The sequence below is a fragment of the Carassius gibelio genome, chromosome A5, assembly GCF_023724105.1.
Source record: "Carassius gibelio isolate Cgi1373 ecotype wild population from Czech Republic chromosome A5, carGib1.2-hapl.c, whole genome shotgun sequence".
NCBI classification, from domain to species: domain Eukaryota; kingdom Metazoa; phylum Chordata; class Actinopteri; order Cypriniformes; family Cyprinidae; genus Carassius; species Carassius gibelio.
This window is the reverse complement of record NC_068375.1, coordinates 38,534,703-38,561,819: the sequence shown is the minus strand read 5'-3', so window position 1 is coordinate 38,561,819 and position 27,117 is coordinate 38,534,703. Positions and strand designations below refer to the sequence as shown.

The 27,117-nt window shown below is 37.2% G+C and overlaps 1 protein-coding gene across 1 annotated transcript in view; it reads right to left on the bottom strand.

The window, feature by feature from the left end:
* Positions 1-659: 659 nt before the first annotated feature.
* LOC128014898 (peripheral-type benzodiazepine receptor-associated protein 1-like) overlaps positions 660-27,117 on the bottom strand; it is a 92,678-nt gene continuing 66,220 nt past the window's right edge. The window contains exons 19-35 of the mRNA XM_052598595.1: positions 26,181-26,287; positions 25,877-25,986; positions 23,432-24,319; positions 23,164-23,315; positions 22,575-23,069; positions 21,394-21,888; positions 20,806-20,964; positions 19,647-20,390; positions 16,326-16,422; positions 13,977-14,107; positions 12,821-12,989; positions 11,487-11,555; positions 9,758-9,811; positions 8,193-8,296; positions 8,052-8,123; positions 5,697-5,816; positions 660-3,701 (exon numbers count right to left, since the gene is read on the bottom strand). Coding sequence (XP_052454555.1) covers positions 3,492-3,701; positions 5,697-5,816; positions 8,052-8,123; positions 8,193-8,296; positions 9,758-9,811; positions 11,487-11,555; positions 12,821-12,989; positions 13,977-14,107; positions 16,326-16,422; positions 19,647-20,390; positions 20,806-20,964; positions 21,394-21,888; positions 22,575-23,069; positions 23,164-23,315; positions 23,432-24,319; positions 25,877-25,986; positions 26,181-26,287 — 4,176 coding nt within the window. The 3' untranslated portion in view covers positions 660-3,491. The remainder of the gene's footprint in view (positions 3,702-5,696; positions 5,817-8,051; positions 8,124-8,192; positions 8,297-9,757; positions 9,812-11,486; positions 11,556-12,820; positions 12,990-13,976; positions 14,108-16,325; positions 16,423-19,646; positions 20,391-20,805; positions 20,965-21,393; positions 21,889-22,574; positions 23,070-23,163; positions 23,316-23,431; positions 24,320-25,876; positions 25,987-26,180; positions 26,288-27,117) is intronic.

Sequence of the window (27,117 nt, the reverse complement as noted above, 5' to 3'; positions counted from 1 at the left end):
AAACTTCACGCCGCTCAACACTGAACACAGGAAAGAGAGAAAAGAGGAACTGGCTTGGTTTCGTAAAGCCGTGCACGTCTCATAGTGTCAATGCTCGTCCACGTGAGACGGCTGCACGCTTGTAGAAACTAAAGCCGGGGTTTTCTCTGATTGATGTTGTTGTAAAATCATTGAAAATGTCTTGTATGATGCATGTTGTCTACATTTTTTAACTCCAATAAAACAGAAACAAATAAAACACTTTTGTCTCCGAGATAAGGTTATTATTGTAAAAAAAAAAAAAAAAAGAAAAAAAAAAAATTGTCTCTTGCTACTTGAATTTTTATATATTAAACATAAAAAACATAATCATTTTAAATAATTTAAAAAAAAATTGTTTTACTGAAATAACAAAAAACTTTTTATTTATTAAACATTTTTGTTACTTGAAATATATTTTAACATAAAAGTTTTTTTTTTCATTATTTAAAACGTCAACTGAAATTAAAAACTAAAACTGAAATAAAGAATAAAAACTATAAAGACATATATAAACCATATAAAAAACAAAAACTACTTGCTAAACTCAAATAAAAACAGAAAATGTAAAAATAAAAACCTTTACGTATTACATCTTTTATATAAATAGCTATATGAGTCCATCACAACAGAAACCCATGTTATGTAAAAATATACTTTATTTCTGTAAAAAGTCCATATTGCAACAAGTCTTTCACTTCAAGTAAATCACTAAGACTTTCTCCACCAAGCAAGAAGCCCCTGTGACCATCCAAAAACAGTTTCGGCATGCACAAAAGAAACCCAAAAAATACTTTACCAAAAGGAGCCATATTTACAGGTGAGTTTCCAAAAAACGTATTACAAAAATGTACAAAATAAAACATCCTTCAACACAGACACAAGAATAGAGTCTCGTTCTCGCAGTATGAAAATATCACACCTCAAATCACAAAAATACCTTCTTCATGTACGGCAAAAACAAAGGTACGTGCAACTACAACGACACATAAATAGAATAAATAAGGCCGAGTATAGATGGAAACCCATCATGCATGCAGTCATTACAAACACAGCTGGAGTAAACTTGAAGTTAAGACTAAACGAGGTTTCATAAGGCTAGTTTTTATTATGGCCTAGGATATGAAGTTATGATGGTAAGATCTGCGGCCTGTGCGTTCCTCAGCTTTGCTGTGGCAGGAATCACAGCATGCGTCTGGATTATATAGTGCAGCGAGGGGAAAATCACCTGACTAGTTGATATTAGGGGCTGTACAGCGCACCACTACTCATAAAACGATTAAAGATGCTTGTTTGATGACATCTGCCATCTGCAATAACACTATGTTTGAGAAACGGTTGAAAATGTCACCTACTTCCTGTCTGTCAGGACATTTGGGCTCTAGCTCCGCCCCTCCAAGTGCCTGGCGTTCTGTGATTGGTTGCTGTTAGTGATGTGCAGAGCACCTCAAGCTTTGGCAAGATCGTGTGGTTTGGACAGTCTCGCCTGAGAAGAGCAAGAGCTGACTTAAGACGCGAAACCGATGAGCGCTTCGACCTGAGAAATGATTTCATGTGAGCCCTGTGAGACCACAAGAACCAACGGATCACGCTAGAGAAAACACACATTTCGCTCGCATTACATAGCAGTGTGAAGCTGAAGTGCGTGTGGTGTTGTGCTCACATGCTGTGTCTGTATTACAACGCTCCTAAAACGGAGGAAAGTTAAGACAGAGCTCATGCAGAAAGAAGCCAATGTTTCTGATGCTTTATCACACATTATATATGAGTGAATTATCATTGTTGCAATTGTAAAGTGAGTTCCATGTCGAAAAGGCCAAGCTGAACTAAAAAAAACAGTTCACTACGAACAATAAAATCTTCAGTGCAGCATCAGATGCACAATATCATGTTTAAAGAGAAAGATCAACATTTTCTGTATTGAAATGCTGTTTTAGCATGCAAATAACAAATTATATTGATATGAAAATTAAAATGCATGAAAATGTAACTGATGGCCAAAATAAGCTGAATTTATGGGAAGCCTGTTTCTGCAAACTGAATGAAACATAAAAAAGGTAATTGCGGCTTTTAATTTCACTATTTCTTTTAATCGCAGACCCTTTTTTTTCTCAGAATTGTGTGATAATTCAAACTTTATATCACGCAATTCTCAGAAATTACGTCAAGAATTGTGTGATGTAAAGTAGCAGCTGTGAGTTTTAGGATATAAACTCACAAATGTAAGAAAATAGTCTTTTTTCCCCCTCAGAATTGGACTTTATATCCATAAAAGTCAGAATTGCAAGAAAAGTCAGAATTGCGAGTAAAGTCAGAATTGCGAGAAAAGTCAGAATTGAGAGACAAGTCAGAATTGCGAGAAAAGTCAGAATTTCGAGAAAAGTCAGAATTGCGAGACAAGTCAGAATTGCGAGAAAAGCCAGAATTGAGAGTAAAGTCAGAATTGTGAGAAAAGTCAGAATTGCGAGTAAAGTCAGAATTGCGAGAAAAGCCAGAATTGAGAGTAAAGTCAGAATTGCGAGAAAAGTCAGAATTGCGAGAAAAGTCAGAATTGCGAGACAAGTCAGAATTGCGAGACAAGTCAGAATTGCGAGAAAAGTCCGAATTGTGAGAAAAGCACTGCAAATTTGGATTCCGCAATTCCAACTTTAGAACTTTAAATGTAAAGTTTATATCTTGGAATTTTGAGAAAAAAAGTCACAATTGTGAGATGTGAACTCGTGAGAAAAAGTCTGAATCACGAGATAAAAAGTCGCGAAAACCTTTATTTTATTTTTTATTCAGTGGCTTCCACACAGTAGTGTGTAGAATATAATAAAACAATATTTTAAGTAGAATACAACAACAATTCAATAATCTGAAACTGCGGAAAATATTGTGAGATGGATATGAAAAGGTTTTGGCCAGTCGGTGATCATTCAGATTTTCGCCAGTAAAAATGAATGAATTAATATGCAAAAATGTGAATTCAGTTCAGTCTGTATTGGTTTAACGAACTAACCGGTTTGTATTCCTCTACCTTTATCCGGATAAAGGCAGTCTTGGACCCTATTTGTAGTGCAAAATATATTTGTAGTGACAAAAAATTATTTTGTCGCCAACCTTTGCTTTATTTTAGTGTGTATGATGTTTGTGAACACTAGCAGATGATTAGTTCATGTCTAAATGCGGTTATATTGAAGTTAAGTGTTTATTTAGAATATATCGCTATCTTTTTACTCATTAAATGAGTATTTTTATAGCTTTTCAACAGGCATTTAATGGGTTTAAACCCATTTCCCAGCTTGCACATGCATTGCGATTATATTTGAAAGGAATAAACAGTCTGACACATGAAAGCGCTGGTAAATCTGCGTTATTATGGCAAACATCAGAGAATGAGAACGATTCTCCTACTGGACGGAGTCGGACACACACTCAAACTGACACCACATACGAGAAAAAGTGCAATCTGTAGATCTTCAGGCTCACAGCTACTCCTTCTTGCTGGAGCCCAGCTTTCTGAAGAGCTTCCTGCCCTTGGAGAAGAAGCCTTTCTTCTTTTTCTCGGACTGGGAGGCGGGCAGAGATGAGCTCAGGGTCGGTTTCTGCTCAGGATTGAGTTCTGGCTGAGCTGGTGGATTCAGGTCTAGTTGAGAGGAGCATACGGGAACAAGATGCTCAGACGATTCTGTCTGGCTCACCTGGGAGAAAAACAGACCAGAAGTGAAGGTGGGCAAGTCCCGTATTTTTCAGACTATAAGTCGCACTGGACTATAAGTCGCATTTATTTAGAACCAAGAGAAAACATTACCGTCTACAGCCGCTAGAGGGCGTTCTATGTCTTCAGTGTAGGATACAGGAGCACTGAGCAGCATAGAGCGCCCTCTGGCGGCTGTAGATGGTAATGTTTTCTCTTGGTTAATTTCTCTTCGTTCATGTCAAATTAATTTTGATAAGTCGCACCTGACTATAAATCGCAGGACCAGCCAAACTATGAAAAAAAAGTGCGACTTATAGTCCGGAAAATACGGTAGCTGAGATTTTAATACCATGTCATGTCATTCAAAACAAGAAAAAAAGGAAAGAAAAGAATTAAAATTACACAAGCTGTTTAAATGCACATAAGTGACCCTGGACCACTGTCAATTGTAAATTTTTCGAAATTGAGATTTATAGATCATCTGAAAGCTGAATAAATAATATTTTACATTGAAGTATGGTCTGTTAGGATCAGACAATATTTGGATCAATATACAATTACTAGAAAATCTGGAATCTAAGGGTGCAAAAAAAAAAAAACTAAATATTGAGAAAATCATCTTTAAAGTTGTTCAAATGAATTCTTAGCAATGCATATTACTAATCAAAAAATTAAGTTTATATATATATATATATATATATATATATATATATATATATATATATATATATATATATATACACATATATATATTTATATATATTTACAGTAGGGAATTTACAAAATTTCTTCATGGAACATGATTTTTACTTAATATCCTACTGATTTCTGTCATTAAAGAAAAATTGATAATTTTGACCTATGCAATGTATTTTTGTAAATATACCCCAGAGACTTAGGACTGCTTTTGTGCTCCAGGGTCACAAATGATAAAGATTTGAAAACTGTTTCTGGTAAGTTATTATTTAAGACGGTCATTAAGAAAGCTAAGAGAGTTAACTTTCTACCAATTACATGAGAGTTTATAAAATGAAATAAAATTCAGATTAAAATTAAGTAACAAACCAGCCATCAAATTTGCTTAAATGACAAATCAAACTCACTGAGGCATGTATCTCACTATGATTTTAAAGGGCTAGTTCAACAAAAAAATTTAATTCCTGTCATAATTTTCTCAGCCTCGTGTAGAACACAAAAAATTCTATTTTGAAGAATATTGGTGTCCAAACCAGGGTTATTATGTTATCTAAAATATGAACAAAAACTATAAATAGTCAAAAAGTCAGTCATAGAGGTTTGGAAAAAGAGGTTTGTCTCAGTGTCCTGTTCAGAGTCATATAGTGTATATATATATATATATATATATATATATATCTTCTAATGGGGCAGAGGAGATGCTAGCGAGGGTTTACTGCAGATCTGTCAAACACTTACGGTCACTGTTTAAAGTGAACACCTCTCCTCTGCTTCTGAAAACCATGCAAAAATAAAACAAACACACATAAGACGACATGCAGAACAAACGACAGCTGGAGAAACTAATGCTGTTAATCAATGACGGACAGAACAGAATGGAAAGAGCATGCAATAATTAACAGTAATCCATACAACACACACACACACACACACTCACTCACTCACACACACACGTTTGTTTTTGTGTAAAGTGTGTTCATCCCATAGGTGTAATGGTTTTTATTCTGTACAAACTGTATTTTCTATTGCCCTACACCAACCCTACACCTAACCCTAACCCTCACAGGAAACTTTGTGCATTTTTACTTTCTAAAAAAAACTCATTCTGTATGATTTAAAAGCATTTTGAAAAATGGGGACATGGGTTATGTCCTCATAAGTCACCCTCTCCTTGTAATACCTGTGTCATACCCATGTCATTATACAGAGTTGTGTCCTGATATGTCACAAAAACATGCGCACACACACACACACACTCTCTCTCTTTCTCTCTCTCACACACACACACACACACACACACCTGTGTATCCCTGCGCTTCTCTGTCTCCGTGTGCTCCACTCGCACAGTGTCCTCTTCCGTCTCTGGAAAAGCTTGCAGGAAGTTGGACGGCACGAGGCCTTTGTGTCCATTCAGATCCCCCTGAACACAACACATACCCATCATGCATTGCTGTTTGCTCAGTCATTCAGTAAAACGTGTTCATGCCCAGAAATACTGAGGTCCCAAAACTGAGCGATTCTGGGATACATTTACACTACATACAGTATGTGCACTTGTCCTGCATTTAATCAATAGCTGAGATAATTATCTTAATTTTAGATAACACTAGACTTTTTAAACAAGAAAAATGTAATAAAAAATGACTTTTGGTTTTGGAATGACAATATTTGAGTGGGTAAATAAAATAAATATATTTTTTAAAACAGATAATGCATTGATATCACTATAAAGAGGAAGCAGACACTTGGGAGGTCTCTTGTCAGATTATTGGAAAAAATAAAACAAATGATAATAAAAAAAAACTATTTAAAACGGTTATTTGAAATTAAGCTGAAATAAAACTAAATATAAATATTAGATGAAAACCTTAAAATGAAAACTAGAAATGTTGCTCTGGTAATAAGTGAAATAAGTTTAATATAAAGCACAAAAATTGTGAAGAATAAAACGAAAGCTTTATCTTAAATAATAAATAAAACCTGAATAGTAATATTTTTTAAATTAATAATAATAACAACAACAACAACAAAACTAATAAAAATATCAAAAGCACATTAATTATTAAAACTAAAATTAAAAAGTTATTATTTATAAATTTATATAAAAAGGCTATTTAAAATATAATTTCAACCTGTACTAATGCATTTTTAAAATCAAAACTTAGCTAACATGAACTAACTATGATCAAGTGGATTTTTATTAACTAACATTACATAAATTATTCATAAAAGTTGTAAAAAAATAAAAATAATGAATTGGTCTAAGGAAGGCTATTTTAAAGTGTTATCAAAACTAAAAGTATGTATAATAATACTTAATAATATTATAAATAAAGAAGGAGACGAATTAAGAGAAATTGATAAAGAAACAAAAAATACTGTAAATATTTAAAGTTCATTAAATTAATTCACAATATGCACACCCTCATTCTTAACCTAATGTGCTGAAAACAGCTCTGAGTTGCACGCATCCCTGGATATTTTGATCATAACGCAGACAAACATTCAATGTTTAGCTATATGCATCTATCTCACTGTTAGAGTGTTAAAACTCAATCTCTGTGCTGAAATTCATGCTCGACTAGTTTAAAAGCAATGCATTACAATATTGTGTTACTCCATAAAAAAGCAACTAAGTGGGTTACTTCGATACTTTTTATGAAAAGTAATGCATTAATTACTTTTGCATTAATTTTGTTACCTGGTATGGACACAGTTTGCGACGTGGCAAAGGACTATATCACTTTTATGACGCGTCTGTGTCTCATAATGATTCATGAGCCTGCTGTTTTCTTATCCTGTGATAAGATTACATGCTTGGCTTAATTATACACGACAACATGTGTGACACGCTTCAGACTGTGAGCACGCGTACACTAACTGAGAGAAATGTTCATGGATGGAAGGCTTTTTTGTTTTTGAGTCCAGCACAAATGCAGTTCATGCACTTAGTGAGTGTAACTTGATGCAACCAATCAAAAGGCTTATATAAACGCCGCAAAATAAGTTGGTGCAACAGCGAGTTCATTTATGTTTTTGATGCAAAGTGCACATGCAAATGGCGTACATTTATTCATGTTTTTAACTGAATGTGGGTGAAATGAAACTGCTTGAATCAAACTGAAGCTGTGTGTTGCCCGTCTCCCCTCTTCAGCGCATCACGCCCACTTTTTTGTGCATTATTCAAAATTGTGCTGAGAAATAACCGGTGCCAAAACAGGGGGTTTCATGACCCTCTAAAGGCCCTTTGACACCAAAAGTGAAATGAATCAGCCTCAGGCTGAAGGAATGCACCTTACTTCCAATTTCTCAGTGACTAAATGGAAAAACAAAGTAACTTGCATTACTTATTTGAAAAAGTAACTCAGATATTTTGTTGTACATTTAAAAGCAATGGGTTACTTCTCAATTTTAAATTAAATATATTAAAATTAAATAAATTACATTTAAGCATTTAGCAGATGCTTTTATCCAAAGCGACTTACAGTGCATTCAGGCTAACATTTTTTACCTAACATGTGTTCCCGAGGAATCGAACCCACAACCTTGTGCAACTAACACAATGCTCTACCAAAAAAAACCTCAATGTTGTATGGCCATGATTGTGTCAACTTTCACTCTATTTATTATCAATATATTAAAAAGACAGACTCACGTAGTAGAAGCCGTCGTCGTCCATGTCACCGAGCACATAGATGACGTCGCCGGCGCTGAAGGTCAGTTCAGCCTGGAGAAACCCATCATTAGACTACTGTAGACTAGAATAAGGATCTGTCTGTCATAGCTATAATGTCACCTCTATGTCTGCATTAGGAGAGCTCTCTCTCGGGTCGTAATCAAAGATGGCCACCATCCTGCGAGGTCTGGAGCTCCCCATCGGGCCGCCGGAGCGACTGAGGTCTGCAGGTCAAACACAACATCTGTAAAGATCCTAATTTGGAAATGAAGCAGCGCTCAAGGTGAAAATGACACAGAAAGTGACAGAAATGCCAGAAAATACATATTTATCTGATATCGAACATTTGATACATTTGTATTCACAGTATTCTAGGTTTATCTGGTGATGTTTGGTGTCTCTGAAGGAATGGCTCTCAAAACACGAAATGTTTATCACAATTATATCATAATCTGTCAGATTCAGAATTAGTTAATCTCCAAGTGTGTGTTTTTCGAGGAGCTCTACATACATACCTCTACGACATGGAGAACACAAAGAACATTTAAATAAGACTATTTTTCTATTTTTTTTTATAATTAATTGCTTTTGATTCTAGAATTGTGTGCATTATTTACAACTATGTTAATATTTGCTGTTTATTTGATTGAATGATTAATAGCCATTTTGTCCAGATTGACAATTTCAATGAATTAATTGATATATTTATTTGCATGATATATTTATTTGATATATTTATTTGCATTTGCATATTTTGCAATATATTTATTAGATTTTTATTTGCATGTAGATTACATGGTTAGAAAAAAAAATCTGCATAAAAAGCCTTATTATTTAAAAAGTTAGTCATAAACTTGACAAAATATAGAATAGACATACACCAGTCAAAAGTTTGCAGTAATTACTGTGTAACAAAATAATGTAATATTGTGAAATGTTATTACAATTTAAAATAACTGTTTTCTATTTGAAATGTATTTTAAAATGTAATTTATTCCTGTGATCAAAGCTGAATTTTTCAGCATCATTCCTCCAGTCTTCAGTGTCATAACGGTTGCTGAAAATTCAGCATTTCATCACATACATTAATTATATATTCAAATATATTCAAACCAAAAACTGTTATTTTAACTTGTAATAATATTTCACAATATTACTGATTTACTGTAAGTCTGATACATATGCTATGCAAACATCTAGCTTTATGTAAGCATGATTTTACGCATTAATGTATAAAGTTAGACTACAATTCATAGCAGAACACAACTAGCTGTAGTGAAACCCATCAGTCATCAGTTTCAGGTCAACAAGTGACACGGCAGGGGAATCGTTTAAAGACAATCTAGCTGTGCAAGTTAATTAAACCATTAATTAAATGGTTCAGAGACAGACATGAAAGAAACTCGGTCTCATTTGTGTAAAAAACAAACACTTCTGGTAAACCTCCTGCATTATAAACAGACGAGAAAGGCACTTAATGACACTCTTCAAGAGAAACACTTTTACGTTCGTGACAGAAATGACATGCAAAGTGAAGTAAGACAGAAGAGATGAGCACAGCTGTCAAATGAGAGACTGAGAGATGATTAGTGGTTAGATCAGAGATGAGGATGATTTAACAGGACATGTGTTAAACTGTCAGTCACATGCGGCTGGAAACAGGACGGGACAGGAGCAGCTCAAACCTTGACTGAAGCAGTCGACAGCAGACGTGTCGTCCAACACCGCAGCCGACTCCACTGGAGGAGGACAAAAGTGGGCGGGAGGGAAGGGTTAGACACAATCTGATTGGCTGTCTGACCTTGATTGACACTTGGGCTCATGAGGACGAAACAAAACAAAACAACCAGCCACAGAAGCCTTGAGGTTATTATTGCAGCATTCGTGAACCACACACACACACACACACACACACACTTCAGGAAGTCATCTTCAGAGAGATGGTGAGCTGTCCAAACATTAGAAAACACTAGAACATAGAAATCATTCCAGGTTCAACACAAGCTACGTTTGACAGCGTTTGTGACACTGTCGGTTAACACAAAAATATAAAATCACTATAAAATAAATTCACTATTGAGAGACAGAGGAGGTAGATGATTACTAAACATTTTTATTATTTAAATTTTCAGCTCCTTTTTTTCCTAAAAAGTAAAACAGCATTTGTGGCATAAAGTCAATTATCCCAAGTTCTTTTAGATTGTATACAATTATTATTTTTATATATTTTATTCATTTATTTATTTATTATTATTATTATTATTCATTTATCTTGAAATAATAGCATTTAATATATTATTTATGTATTATTAATATTATTATTATCATAGTTTGGAAAATAGTATTTGCGAAAGTCAGTTTCTACTTACTACTATAATGCTTTTATGTGTAAATTTATCTATTTATTTAGTGTTTTTTTTTGCTTATTTATCAAAACAAAAGTCAATTACCACAATAAATATATTAAATATTAAATATAAATATTATAAATATTATAATATATATATATATATATATATATATATATATATATATATATATATTTTTTTTTTTTTTTTTTTTAACAAGAAAAAAAAGCATTTGTGGCATAATGGCAATATATATTCAATTTAAATTAAAATTTTAAAATTTTAAAATTTTAATATTTTAATATTTTAATATTTTAATATTTTTATATTTTAATTAAATTAAATTAAATTAAATTAAATTAAATTAAATTAAATTAAATTAAATTAAATTATTAAATTGAATTAAATGCAATTAAATGCAATTAAATTAAATTTATGCATTTAGTAGACACTTTTATCCAAAGGGACACAGTGCATTAAGTCTATCAATGTTTTACCTATCACGTGTTCCCAGGGAATCGAACCCCCAACCTTGCGCTACCAATTGAGCTACAGGAAGACATACATATATATATACACACACACACACACACACACACACATATATATATATATAAATGATTGTTATTATTATTAGCCTATTTGTTTTTTCAGGTCCTTTTTGTCTATAAAAGAGAAATACAGCAGTTACAGTTCTAATAATCATTAGACAAATTAATGAGATTGATTCACATGCCATTGTAATTTAAATGTTTTAGAAGTGTTATTTATTAGTGGCCTTGTTAATAGACTTGAGCATGATATTTTTGGTTTACACCGTTTTTCGTATATTTTGATGCATCAGTTTTTTACACTAACATGCACTGAATCACACACAATAAGACCAGGAACATTTATTTGGACAGTAACTAAAAGGTTAATTATAAGTCTTTGCGATTCATAAATAACACTAGTGAGACTCAGTTTATCTAATGTTTTAGTCGGCCTTTGGTCAGAGTTCCTGAGGCAGAAGCAGAAAGCTGATGGGAGTGAGTTCAGCAAACCAAACGCAGGTGAAATCACACACCTTTCTTGGAGCGTCTAGGTTTCGGCGGCGCAGTGGGACGGTGTGGAAGCTGTGCATGTAAGCGGGCGTCTTTATGACATTTAAACAGGACACGTGGAAAAAAAGACAAGTAGCAGACAAGAATGAATGAGAAGCCAAAGAAAAGCAAAAACAAGAATAAGCATCAGCAATGAGGTGCCACGGTGAGAGAGGAGGAAAGAAAGAGCTGATCCACCCCTGCAGCAAAGCATCCTGGGAAACCAGATCCATAATATGCATATACACTTCACAACTTCATTAGGCTTATGACTTTTTTTTATTTTTTACATCATTTTATGCTATTCATTTCTTCACATGCAACACTTTTTAAGGCAAGACACTACCAGTGAAAAGTAAAAAATGTTTAACTGATAAATTTCACTATACTTCCACAGTTAATTAATCACACTGCTTTAAGACAAGCTGAAATATGCTAATAAATGACACATTATAATATAATTAAATATGCACTCATTTACATATATATTTCCAGAACACTGGACAAAGCCAGGTTAAAAATCTTGGTAATTTCGTTCACATTTTAATGTTTTTTTTTTTTTTGTATTTCTATTTTTATTACTCTGTAAATCGGAAAATACAGTCAAAATACAGAAAAAAAAAATAATTTCACCATGTTTTTAGGGATAAAATGTAATGTGAATCAGGTGAATAATATATAAAAATTCAGTACATATTTCCCAATATAGATAGGAATAAAACTGTAAAGTTTGGTGTTTGTAAGTGCTACTGAAGTGGAGAAAAATCTATTTGATTATCGTTTAACAATCTACATTGTAACTGAAACCTAAAGACACAAATACACTAAGTCTGACAAAGATAAAAAAAAAATATTAATTGACTAATGCATGAAAAAGCAATGGTTTTGCAAAAAAAAAACAGAGAAAAACCACTGCATGCATCTTTATGGATTACATAAAAGCACTGCTATCATTTAAAGACTTGATTTTAAGTTCCTCAAAGCTGTGACCTGGAAACATATTTTAAAGCTCGTGTCTACAGATGTGATTCTAGCTATGCTGAATCACGGCTTGTTCGTTGAACGATTACAGGGAGTTAAGAGATTTATTTTGATTTTAGAAACAAATAATGTGACCTCAAATAAATGCCAGTCAGACTACAGCTCTGCTCCAAAACCTAGTCAGTTTTCTATCTAGACAGCACTTTGTGAGGCTAGGCAGCGACGCTATGCTAATGCTTTTGAATGATTTCAGCTGAGTTTGATGTTAGCATATGCTCAGGAATCAAATAAGAACTAAAATGTCATTGCACACACAGGTATTTTGTGATAATCATACCTATCTTCTCCATCGACGCCTCGGTGGAGAGGAAGCCCTGCTTCAGGAGCTGGTCTCTGGTCTCCTCATCATCAACCTGGATCTCTGAAACCATGTTACACGGCACAAAGCCACGACGGCCACCCAGCTCGCCTCGGTAGAAACCATCTGCATCTTTGTCCCCATAAACCTGCGGAGCAGAAACACTGCAACTTTACTCTGTTTCAGATGCTTTAAGAACAACAAAATCATGTTTTCTGTGAATTATACTAATGTTATGCACTACAGATGTAAGCTAATGTGGGTGAGAATTTACAGTGTGTAAGCATTTCTGTCTATGCAGTTTTACCTATAAAGCCAACTTTATAAAATTTATAAGGCCTCAACCTGACCTTTTATCAAAATAAGTATTTATATCTAATCTTAAGAAGACATTTAATGGCACATAAAGAGTGATGACTACTATTAATATAATTGTATGTAAGTATCTGCTCATTTATTTACATTACAATCATCAGAATTTCATCATTTTTTGGTCATATAAATATTAGCATCTGCACCAATTTGCATATTTCTGCTTATTTTGGGCCTCTGAATAAAACTGATCATACTATATGAGCCATAAAAACCTGATGTATCAAATATGTGACCCTGGAACTAAAAACCAGTCTTACGTGTAATTTTTTCGATAAATAATCTGCATAAATAATCTTTCCATTGATGCATGGTTTGTTAGGATCGGACAATATTTGGCTGAGATACAACTATTTGAAAATCTGGAATCTGAGGGTGCAAAAAAATCTAAATATTGAGAAAATCATCTTTAAAGTTGTACAAATTAATTCTTATCTTTGCATATTACTAGTCAAAAATTAAGTTTTGATATATTCATGGTAGAAAACGAAACACAATCTTTACTTAATATCCTAATGATTTTTGGCATAAAAGAAAAACCTATTTTTGATCCATAGAGTTTTTTTGGCTATTGCTAAAACTATACCAAAGCAACTTACGACTGCTTTAGTGCTCCAGGGTCACATGTGATTCAAAACATATATTCAATTCAATTCTTTTGTCCAAAGGTTGAGTTTAAACTGTTCCACGTCTATTATTGACTATTATTTCACATTAAAGAATAATAAATGCATGTGTGAAATCACTTCAAACTGAGTCATACCTTGATAATCTGGCCCTCTTTAAAGGGAAGCTCCTCTTCAGCGGCGTCAGGATTGGGGGACATGAATGCAGGATCATACGGGAAGAGGGCAACAAACACTCTCACCTCATCTTCTCCAGATGTTCTGGCCTCTGTATCACCAAGGAGTCAAGAGATTATTTCACAGGACATATCATGTGACTTACACCTCTAGGATTTACGCAGCAACACACTGGTGGTTGATCTGGACATGCCTTTATCACATTTCGTGAAGCTGAATTCATTACGCTTGGGAAACATTACTGTCAGTAACCTGATGCTTGTGGTCATCCCTGCCTGAAAACCATAATGGTGCGGCCCAGGCGTGTCCTTAAGTGAGGTAATCATACTAAAACCTCCTGATCCTAAGCTGCCATGAGCCGCTACAGAAACGTGTGCACATGATTCATCCGTACAGAGTGAGAACGACAGGAAGAAAGACAAAAGTAGATAAAAGTGTCTACTTAATGGATAAATGCAACTGCAAAGATAAAAGTAGATGTATAGCAAAACACAAAAGCACCAAAACGCACGCCACTGTATTTTTCCAGCACTCTTTACTGGACATGCATGCTGTTCTGTATAATGGAGTCTGACAGCACGACCCAAGCATCTGTCAGGGTCATCGGGTCAAAGGTCAGCACCCTGAAGTCATCAGAATCAATTTCCTGTTTCTAGATGAGTTGGAAGAGGGTGTGCGAGGAATATAGTGTAAAACAGAGCTGTATAATCAATCAGTGGTGCTAATAGGTGTCAGTCGTGTCTGTGTTAAGCTCCAGGAGTGAGATGTGTTCATCTCGTTAGAGAGGATCAAGACCATCTGTAGCAACAATCAAGGGCAGAGCAAAGGAAACTGGACACTTCACAACCTCTGTGTGATATATGAAGGGCAAATATGAAGAAAAAGGAGCTAACCTTTGGGAAAACCACCTTTTGGGGGTGTCCTTGAAGGAAATGATGGTTACTTTATATTACTCAAGTATCCATAAATGCAAATATATGGGTTTTCAATTAAATTAAATGTCTGATCACATCAAAAAGTAACAGCACTCTTCAACAAGCCAGTTCTGAATATATTACACGCCAAACTTTAAAGGGGTAATTCACCCATAAATTAAAATTACCCCATGATTTACACTCCCTCAAGTCATCCTAGGTGTATATGGCTTATACAATTAGAGTTATATAAAAAAAAAATATCCTGGCTCCTCCAAGCTTTAAAATGGCAGTGAATGAGTATTTCTTGTCAATAGTCCAAAAGAAGTCCAATAAAGCGCATCCATCCATCGTAAAAAGCGTCCTACACGGCTCCGGGAGACGCATAAAGGCCTCCTAAAGCAAATCGATTCATTTTTGCAAGAAAAATATCCATATTTAAAAGTTTATAAATCTTTCTTAAAAGTTTGATGATGTAGGATGCTGTCGTAGCGTGATGTCCGCTGAGAATTTGGAAAACCAGTCTCCTCTTGGCTCATGTCGAAACCCTCCTATTTTTCTTTACAAATCCTCGTTTTGTGCTTCTAATTCGTGCTTCTAATTTTCCTCTCTCCTCTACTCTTCCGCATTTGTCACTTTTCACTGGACCTTACACTTCGTCCTACATCATCCGCCGGAATGAACTCGCGTACGACAGTTAGCGGAAGGTTATTTATGATTTATAAAGTTTCAAAGATGGGTATTTTTTCTTATAAAAACAGATCGATTTGCTGCAGGAGGCCTTTATTTACCCCCTGGAACCATGTGAGGCACTATTTTTTCTTGGATTGATGCGCTTTATTGGACTTCTTTCAGACTATTCATAGAAAAACACCCCATTCACTGCCATTATAAAGCTTGGAAGAGCCATAATTTTTTTTTATATGACTCAGATTGGATGAAAAAATATTGTCATATACACCAATAATGTCTTGAGTGCGAGTCAATTAGGGGATAATTTTCATTTTTTGGGTGAACTATCCCTTTACTACTTTGTGTTAAGAGGTTTGATCAAATCACTAACCCTAAGAGTGAAACACAACATAGAACACAACTAATTAGTTTTAAGCAAAACAGAAGTCATAAAATTGAGACTATGCTAGATACATGTGTCGGTTTAGCTAAAACTATGTTTGAAGAAGAATGGTTAAGAGCAGTTTTAAGATGGGTTGATTGGCAAGACTCAGAAATGTATAAATGAGAGAGAGAGAGAGAGAGAGAGAGAGTGAGAGAGAGAGAGAGAGAGAAAGAGAGAGAGAGAGAGAGAGAAAGAGAGAGACAGAAAAGGATGTGATCTAAATGGAAGCTGAATGCAGTTCACGGTGAGAGAGAGAGAGGGAAGTGAGAAAGTCTTACCTCTGTGCAGTCTAATTTCAGAGCGTGGCGATTTTGGAGTGACATCGCACCACATTGCACCTGGATCTGCCAACGATGCTTCTCTTCCACCTGCCTCCTGGTTTTCGAGAGACAAACAGTTAGATAATGACACATGTGGGATTCAGCCACTGACTTATATCATAGTAACACTTCATATTAGTGAACACACATTCACTTTATCCTTGATAAACTTCTAATTTGCTGCTTACTGATAGCAAGCAAGGTAGTTGTTTGCAGTAGTTATGTTTTGGTATATGGCAGGGTTGAGGGATCTAGAATATTGTCATGTCAAATAAGGGATTAATATGTCCTTTATAAGTACTAATAAACAGCCAATATGCTAGTAAAATACATGCTAATAAGCAACTAGTTAATAGTGAATAGTGTTCTCTAATCTAACGTGTTACCAACATCGCATTGGAACAACTGAAACATCACACAATCTGGTTTAAATCAGGTCAAGTTTGTGGTTATGATGCGATTCAACATTCACTCCCCCCACCTTCACATTTGTAACATTTGCAGTACACAGTATTCCTGTGTCCAGCTTACTTTGCTTAGCTTGCTACCTGTTAACCAAAAGGCCTGAAATGGTTTACACAACTATATGCAAAAGCTTCTAGCCATGGACAATGGACCAAACATCTGTATCTGCACACCAGAGTATTTAAAGAAGCCACATATAAACACAATATGAAGTTCTGGCTTCTTAGGCTAATTGCAAATAGCAAATGTTTTTTTTTTTTTAATTGAATTAGCAATTAGCCCGGAGCCCTGAAACACACACAAGTGAAAAAAGCCATTGCTCAAGCAACATTTGATACCAGATCAACAGAAGCAGCAATTGGGGTTGTTCTTTGTAGCAACACAGTGGAATTATGGGAACAAACAGGAGATCCCTGTGCAAGCACAACATACAGTTACATACAGTCCAGTCTCTACCTTAACTGCTCAAGCAGTCTCTGGACAACCTTGAATATGTGGGTTGGAAGAATCCCAGTTGTATAAAGGAAAGGAGATGCACTACAGCAAGTAAAACTACTGAGCAATAATGCACAGCCACAGTCTTAGCACAGCAATGTTCCAACTGAACACTGGGGAGAATAAGACGTAGGACAAATGCAAGAATAAGATGTAGGACAAATGCATAGAGCAGCTACACAACTACAAACACGAAGATGCTTCGACTAGAGACTGGGTAAAAGGGTGTAGGGTACAAAGTCAACTGCAAGGAGAATGAAGTACAGGCTTAAACCTTTTGCATCCACAGTGAAACTAGTGTTGGAGAGTCATTGTATACTTGTTGTAATCCCATATGCCACAGCAGCTGCCAGTATGTGATAAATGAATCCATTTGAACTGTTAGCTCCATGTAGAGTTGGGAATATATAACTATATAATCTTTTTTTTTTTTTTTTTTCATTTTTTGTCTTTCAGTTACATTAATGGGATAGTTTACCCCAAAATTTTTATTCTGTTATTAATTACTCAAACTCATGTCTTTCCAAACCCACAAAACCTTTATTCATCTTCGGAACACAAATTAAGATATTTTTGATGAAATCCAAGAGCTTTCTGACCCTCCATAGACAGCAAGGTAACTACCACGTCCAAGGCACAGACATGTGACCAGAACATTAAAGGGGGGGTGAAATGCTATTTCATGCATACTGAGTTTTTTACACTGTTAAAGAGTTGGATTCCCATGCTAAACATGGACAAAGTTTCAAAAATTAAGTTGTACATTTGAAGGAGTATTTCTGTTCCCAAAATACTCCTTCCGGTTTGTCACAAGTTTTGGATAGTTTTTTTCGAGTATGGCTCTGTGTGACGTTAGATGGAGCGGAATTTCCTTATATGTGTCCTGAGGCACTTCTGCCGGAAGAGCGCGCGCTCCCGTATAGCAGAGCACTGAGAGCACAACAGACTTCACTGATCAGAGCGAGAGCGTCGCGAAATGTCACAAAAGGAGGAGTGTCTTTGGTTGCCAGGGCAAGACAACCCTGCACAGATTACCAAAGAAAAACAGCATTAAGGGACCAGTGGATGGAGTTTATTTTTACAGAGCATCAACGGAGTTGTGCAAGTGTTTGTGTTTGTTCCCTGCATTTCGAAGATGCTTGTTTTACAAACAAGGCCCAGTTTGACGCCGGATTTGCGTATCGTTTATTTCTTAAGGATGATGCAATCCCAACGAAAAAGGGTCACGATCGTGTGTTGGAACCGCAGGCGGTGAGTAAAACTGCTTCAAATATCTCTACCTCCTTGTTAGTGCGTCCCCTCCCATCAGAGACCCGGGTTCGAGCCCCGCTCGGAGCGAGTCGTTGCTGCTGCTGCTCTCGTTCAGTTTCAGCCTCTGGATCTGATTCTGGATCATAAATAAATGGCTGAATCTGACTGTAAGCCATGGTTTGTTTTGGATGTTTTTTCCCTCACGGTAATGTCACAGCTTCCAAACACTCTCAACGCAAAAGCTTACTCGCGCTCGTGATTCTTTAGCTCCGCCCACACGTCATGCCTCCAGCCGCTCGTGTTTTTCCGGGAAAAATCAGTACAGACTATCTTTCTCTTATGAATATAATAAAACTAAAGACTTTTTGGAGTTATGAAGGATGCAGTAGTACTACTCTATAGGTACTCAAGATTAACAGGATATTGAGTGAAAACGAGCATTTCACCCCCCCCTTTAACAAAATGGTCCATGTGACATCATTGATTCAACCGTAATTTTAGGAAGCTATGATAATTTGTTTTTTTACATTTATTTGTTTTCTGTCCCTTTCTGAATATAGATCCAGGCTTCGGGCACACATCTTTTCTATGCCCAAACATACACACTACACACTGACTAGAATTAAAAAGTGAAAAAGCATAAAGGGACCCCTTTAAAGAAATAGCTCAGGTCCTTAAGATTGCTATTGCTAACTCCAACAATAACTCCAACTCTGGCCCTTGAGGTCCACTTTCCTGCAGATTTTAGCTCCAACCTTAATCAAACACACTTGAAACAGCTAATCAAGGTCTTCAAGATTACAGGCAAGTGAGTTTGTTCAAAGTTGGAGCTAAGCTCTGCAGGAGAGTGGACCTTGAGAGCCAGAGTTGAGAACCCCAGCTCTAAGTCTTCCAACAAGTTACAGTGAACTGATCAGAATAGTGACAGATGTGAGACTTTTCTTCTCTTTCAGGACGCAAAAGGTTTTAGCCATGCCCTAAATGGATGGGCAGGCTCTAAAAAAAGATCATCTAAAGGGAAAGATGGCTGTGTTACAACAGGAGATGGATGGACAGAGGATAACCCACCCATGAGCGGCTGCTTGGAAGCAGCTCTGGCTGGGGTCTGCATTTCAGGGGCAAGTGCTGGTACTCATTGTTACTGCCTTCCACCCACCACTCCGAGCTCATTTGGTCTAACACCACTTCTCCAGGATCAAACAGCTGATGCTCCTCGTCATTATCGGTTCCATACTCTACGTCAATCTCTGTTGAGCGTCCAGTGGGCGACTTCACACGGTGTATGGTCTTGCTAAGCAAATACGGTCCCTGCACTGTTCCTGAAGTCATCTGGCTATGGAGCAAGGCTTCTCTCCTGAGTCGGTCGCCATGGCCTTTGTGTGGTTTGCGGCGTGCAGCCACACTAACAGAACTATGCCCAGCATACAGACTACTGTCAGAGTCCTCTTCCTCCTCTTCCTCCTCCTCATCCATATAGCTGATGGTGTCCACGGTGTCAGCGTAATGCACTCTGGGTCTACTCCTGACTTGCGCAGTCCCTTTGCACCTCTCTACGGGCGAATCAGATTCCATTTTATGTCTACGATTGTGATGGTTTGGAGAATGTCGTCGACTCTCATGTCCACACTGACGGTTCTTGCCAGAAGCAGTCCGGCTTGGGGAAGATCTAGAGTGGGATTCCGATTCAGTGTTGTCTTCCTCTTCTGTAACTTCTGGAATGCTGAAGAGCTGCTTGTTGTGGTAGGCTTGAGGAGGGAGCTTTATAATCCTCTCTAAAATGTCTTCATCGCTGTCAGTTTCCCACATTTCGGACTGGGGTTGTTTTAGAGGAGCATTGGGAGTTACCAGAGTAGGAAAAGGAGCAAGGTGATAGTTCAAGAACACACAGACGAGGCAAAAGTTTCGTTCGGTGTCAAAAGTGGAAAGTAGAATAAAACGAGAAAAAGAAACAAGAAAATTTAAATGCAACAGAGGAAATATAAGAACAGAAAAAAACTAAATGATAAGCATGGCTAACACTGTGTCCCAACAAGTTTCCACTTGGAAAATCGGAGCATATTCAATGTTTAACATAGAGTTATATTGATCAGTGACATTTCACTGTGAGCATGATGACCAGGTGCACTACCAACAAAATATCCTGGAAACTGCCACATCGCAATAGGACTCAACATTTTGTCCAAAGGTTCACTGAGGAATACTACAGCATTCATGTGCATGTACATACCCTGCCTGATGGAGCTGTACTGTAACCTCTGGAGGGGACGTCACCAATAGGCTCCGAGTGCAGATCATCCTCCTCTTCCTCCAGTATATCAGACAAATCAGACCGACTGCTCTCCCCGTGGTAGTCTGGGGGAGGGTCCATAAGGCCACCAGCATAGACCTCATAGGGTTTCACAAAAACAACAACTTCAACACAGTTTTCTCAAGACACTAGGACAGGGGTGTCCAATGTTGCTCCTAAAGGGCTACCGTCCTGCAGAATTAAGTTGCAACTTGCTCCAACACACATGTCTGGAAATTTCTAGTAATTCCAAAGACCTTGATTAGCTGGTTCAGGTGTATTTAATTGGGGTAAGAACTTAACTTTGTAAAATAGTGGCCCTCCAGGAGCAGGACTAGGCACCCTGCTCTAGGACAACACTTAGTATTTCAGTTATTGAAAGTGCATCTCTGCCGGAATAAATTCAAATATTAAGCAAGGGAAATGATCTCTGAGGGCACTGGCAAGATACTCAACATGAGCACAGTCCAAAGTTATAATGACTCAACAGGGACACACATAGTCTCCAGATTTGGTTTGGAAACTGACCTTTATTCGAGGTTGAGGTACAGGCCGCAGGAACTCCTCTATGGACACAAGCCTGGTGTTTTCCCTGTCCTCCTCGGCCTCTGACTCAAAGGGTGATGGATTGGGAGGCCTCAGTGGGTGCGTATCTGGAACATCGAGAGGGTCCTTTCCTGGAATGTTCACTTTTGGGGAGGTAGTATTGGATGGTGGTGTGTGAAGTTTGGCACGGGGGTCCTCCAAGAAGTCGGAGAGAGAGGCAACAGGACGCTGACCTCCTGGGCTTTCGGTCTCTCTGCCTGGGTTCTGCACAGCAGAAGCCACACTGGACTGCACTGGCACTGATGCAGGTACAACAACAGGTGCAGGTATGGGCACAGGCATGGCGACAGGTGCCACAGGACCTGGCACGGTCATGGACACTGGTGTGGTCAAGGGAGCAGGTACGGCCATGGACGTTGGTGTAGCAACAGACATGATAATGGGTGCAGGTGTAACCAGGGGTGCAGATAAACTCACCTGTGGATGGAGATGCTTTATTAGCTTAACCCTAAACAGAACCATACATCCCAGATCTCTGCACACAGACAGTGTATCTCAACTCATGTAAAACCAATTATTGTGAAAAAGCATAGGCTGAAGCAGTGGATGAAGCTTAGAGCTAAACTTTACTGGTCTAAGGCCAAAATTGAAACATCTGAACTTTAGCGGAAAGCTCTGTTTTCTAAAGAATAAAAATTATTCAGGAGAGCTAAATTAGACATACAATACTTTTGTGCGACGAACAGATCAAAATTTTACCTCCACTGAAGTTCTCAATTCTCTTTTGTGTTTAAGTATTTTTAATTATGGCACAAGGACATGCCCCAGGGTTACATGTAGAAGGTAATGTTCAGTGAATAATGGTCTGTCCATTATGCAATACTACTGTCTGCCTTAAGAAATTTCGGAACCAAGCAATCTAGCCATAGAGTACCATGTTATAATACTTGTAAGGTGCTCTTTATCATTTATGGATCTTGGTGGCATAAATCCCCATTCATTTTCACTATATGGAAAAGAGCAGCACGGACATTCTGCTAAACATCTCCTTTTGCATCCAACAGAATACAGAAACTGGAACAACACGTAGATAAAGGATGACAACTTTTCAAGAGTATATGCTTTATAATTACTTCTTGTTTTTGTTTTTTTGTTAAACTCACCATTGAGTTAGTACGTGAAGCATATAGTGGCAGTGCCTCCTGTCCTGGCATTGCAACCGTCAGAGGTGCAGCTGATGATGGGTATGCCCAGGCTTCTACATAAGATGCAGTAGACGAAGGGACCTCACGAGCGCCTGCATTGGGTGGATTGACATAGACGCCCCGAACAGGACCAATGGTATGCTCGTCCAGTGTAGCAGCGTGTGGCAGAATGGGTGTTTTGGCAGCAGAGAGAGATGTGGCACAGACAGCGGGATCTGGGTTGGCACTGGCCATGAGGACACTGGCGGTGGCTGGCACAGACTGGCATTGAGGCAGTGAGACACCGGACATGATGGCAGGCAATTTGGTGGGCACATTCACCGGCAAGGAGTCCAACGACTCACCAAAAGCTGACATGGTCCGTACGGTGAGCTCATGAGCCGCCTGTAATGTCTGGATCTGAGATGGACCAATCAGAGCGCTGCCTGCTGTGGGTGACGACACCTCCAATACCTGAAGGCACAGGTGAAAGAGTTTTACACACTTATATTGTATGGATTTCTATATAAAAATATAAAGTGCTTTTCAGAAGAATTTTTTGGTTCACCTTCTTCTTGTCAGCATAGATGGTGTAGCCAGTGACTCGTACACCATTGGACGTCCCAGCGGCATCTATAGTAACAGGCAGCCAACTGATCTGAGCTATTCCCGGAGATGGGCCCTGCTCCAACTGCACATCCAGAGGAGCATCAGGAGGACCTGGAAGACAAGGCAAAGGGTCAAAAGTCAAACCAAAGGAAGTTCAAATAAAAATCGAAATAGATACTTGTTCCTGGTCTTGTCATGAACATCATCAGCGAATCTTTGCATCTCACCTGCGGTCAGGGTTGTGAAAGAGGTCACTGCGGTTTTGCGTTCTCGGCACTCCTGTGGTAGTTCCCATGCTGTGCGGTGCGGCCTAGCTTCCACTTTAATGTTGTAATGCATTTTGGGTGTGAGGTTACTGAGGCACAGTGAATAGCATCCTGCCTTTACCAGCTCGCACTCCTCATCGTTCAAAGACACAATGTGCACATAGTTACTGTTGCTAGGCAGCCAGGTTAGACTGGCTGAGGTAGCCGTTACGCGTTCAACGCGCAGGTGAGTCGGCGCCACGCACACGTCCCGTCCAACTAGTATAGTGCAACGCAGCTGATCCGAGTTGCCTCGCTCCGTCAGGCACTGCACCGCAATCCGATATGCCTTCTGCGCCAAATCTAGCCTCTCCAGAACGGCCTTCGTTTGGCTACCAAATGGCACATTGAGCCGCAACTCGTGGTCCACGTAGATGTTATAGCTAAACACAGAACCCCAGCCAACCGGGACCAGCGGAGACTCCCAGCCAATGATGATACTCTTGGCTAACTGCTTAATTAGCGTTAGCTTGCGGGGGTAAGGCACAGTGTCCACCCCAACCTCTTCTAGATCCAAGTCCAAGCCGTTAGTGAGCGGGGCGGCCAGGGCAGGGTTAGAGGGGTTCGCTTTGGCATTGTCACCAGGAGCCGAGGCTGTTGTGGAGGTCTCTGTCCTCTCGGAGGCGCTGTGGGCAAAACGTAAGTGGTGTCGGTGCAGTCGCTCGCTGCCGCTGTGGAAACTGCTCTCCTGGAAGGAATTATGGGAAATATCGCCTGCCTGGTTATGGTGTGAGCTCATGAAGTCGTCATCTGACACACACTCCACAAAGTTAGAGGGAACGAGGCCTCTTCTGCCGTCCATCAGCTCTCCTACAGAGGGCGACAGAAAAAGGGTGCAACACATTAGTGTTAGTTGCAGGTAATGTTGTTGAAGGATATTTATTACACGGCTCTGTGGAATACTTGATTCTGATTGGTCAGTCATTCCAAGGTATCCCTCGATAACAACTGGTAAAAGCTAATAACACAGGCTAACTGAAGTCGGCATTACAGTCTTGTCAGGAAAAACTTTTCTGGGTGGAAACTTTGTGTTTGGTTAGTTAATGAAATATTAAAACTCAATTCAATATTATATGTGCAATTATTTTATTATATAATCCTGGTATCGTGAACTTGCCCTCTCGTTTAGTACAAAAGCAGCTGCTGCCATTTTGCGACGCTTGTTTTGTACACCGTAATGGGTGATAAGATAACTAAGAAACTGGTGAGATATCTTTTATCGCCATAATCATTTATGTTGTGAAATATTGTACAATAAGTTGTATGACTGCACCATATCCCTTAAATGTCCATTTACCGTATTTTCTGGACTATAAGTTGCACTTTTTTTCATTGTTTGGCTGGTCCTGCGACTTATAGTCAGGTGCGACTTATTTATCAGTATTAATTTGACATGAACCAAGAGAAATGAACCAAGAGAAAACATTACCGTCTCCAGCCACCAGAGGGCGCTCTATGCTGCTCAGTTCTCCTGTAGTCTACACTGAAGACATAGAGCGCCCTCTCGTGGCTGGAGACGGTAATGTTTTCTCTTGGTTCTTGGTTCTAAATAAATGCGACTTATAGTCCAGTGCGACTTATATATGTTTTTTTCCTTGTCATGACGTATTTTTGGACAGATGCGACATATACTCAGGTGTGACTTATAGTCCGAAAAATACGGTAGTTTGAACTTGCCACTTGCTCACAACTGCTTTGTTTACAGAAGCTTTGCGTTCAAATATTTCAACTCAAATCTCTGATTCACGTCAGGGTCCTGATCACCCTGTTGAGGGTTATTCTGCGATAACAACCGGCTGGATGTACATTATCCTATACTTAAACCAGATTTTTAGAAGTTAAGAAGTGAGAATTGAATTAAATTTTTACATTTTCTGATTAAAAGCGTGATGAGAAGTACACACACACACGCACACAAACAATTAATAATTGTTTATACAGTATATATATGTTTATATCTATATAAACATATTTAAACATTTTCAATATTTCTGAAAAAACTATTTTACTATTACATAAATCAATGATTTAAAAACAACTGTAAATGAAACATTTAAAAATTATAAAAATAAATTAATTCAATATATTTTGTAAATATACATACATTTTCAGTATTTATGAAAAACGAATTTATCATTAATTACAAAAAAACAATGATTTAAGAAATATAAAGTAAGAACATAAGCATATTATTGCTTATTAAAAATTAATGATTCCATTTTTTTTTTTTTTTTTTATGTAAACAACACTGAGTTACACACAGTGAATGAGCTCTACAAAAGTCAGCTCATTTGTCTGTTTGTAACCATGATAATTAAAAAAAATAAATAAATAAAAGTAATACACCATTTAAATAAATAAACTGACCCTCATAGAAGCCGTCATCATCCATGTCCCCATAGACGTATATGTACTCCCCTGCTGTGAGGGGCAGCTCGACCTCTGGGTTATCATTAGGACCCTCATATGGATTGTAACTGCATTTAGACAATAAAACAAGGCTCCATTTAAAGTGTCATTTAATCAATGTTTAGATACTTTCCTAATTGAATATGCAGAGACAAGTGTATAATTCAAGCAAATCATTAATAGGTTGATTTTCTCCACGCAGCTTAGCACATGCTGTAAGCTCCTAAAGACAAATCAATAAATTAAGATGAATGCTGTTTACCTGTAACGTGCGATGAAGACCTGGAGTTTTGCTGCTCCTTTAGTGACCGTATACGGCGCCGGAGAAATGTCAATGTCCAACTCCTCAACTTCACTAGCAGTGTCCACCTGAAACACACATCAACACACTCAGAATATTATAAAAAGTACACTGAATGCATGAAACAGGTTTTATGCCTCCTTAAAAAAACACTTGTGGGGTGTGAAAAAAGGGTCATAAATGAGTTTAAAATGGTACCAAGGCTATTTACATTTTTATTTTTAAATTAAATACTCTATAAGATGATATAAAGTAACTTTGGTGAAAATAGCCAAGAATAAGATGATGTTCATTTCTTCCAACATTAACATTTTAAACAGAACTTTTACATTAATTTTATAGTATTTTAAAATAATTTTAAAAGGGTTCTATGTAATATAACATTGTTGTGCCACATAAAGTTGTTGTGATATTTGTTGAGCCTTTATCTAAAAAATTTTTTTACCTCATGCGGATAGTCAAAGCTTTTGAATTTAAAATTGGATTAGAATTAAAATAAATATTAACTTAAATAAAATATTAAAAAACTGAAAAACAAAGAAGCAAAAACAATAAAAATATTTTTAAAAATTTTCATTTTGTTCAAATAAAACAAAAAAAAAAGTTTAGACAGAAAAAAACTAAATTACTATAACTTTAAAACTCTAAAATTAAATATTAAATTTATATATATATATATATATATATATATATATATATATATATATATATATATATATATATATATATAATGCAACTTATCATATAATTGTGCATAGTTAGGATAGTAAAATCAATAGGCTGGTCATCTTTTAATGAAAAAGATGAACCACTACCCATTTGATTTTCTGTTGTTGTCTTTCCATTTAAATGCAATTTTATTAATCTAATTACAAAGATGTCAAAACGGACGGATTGC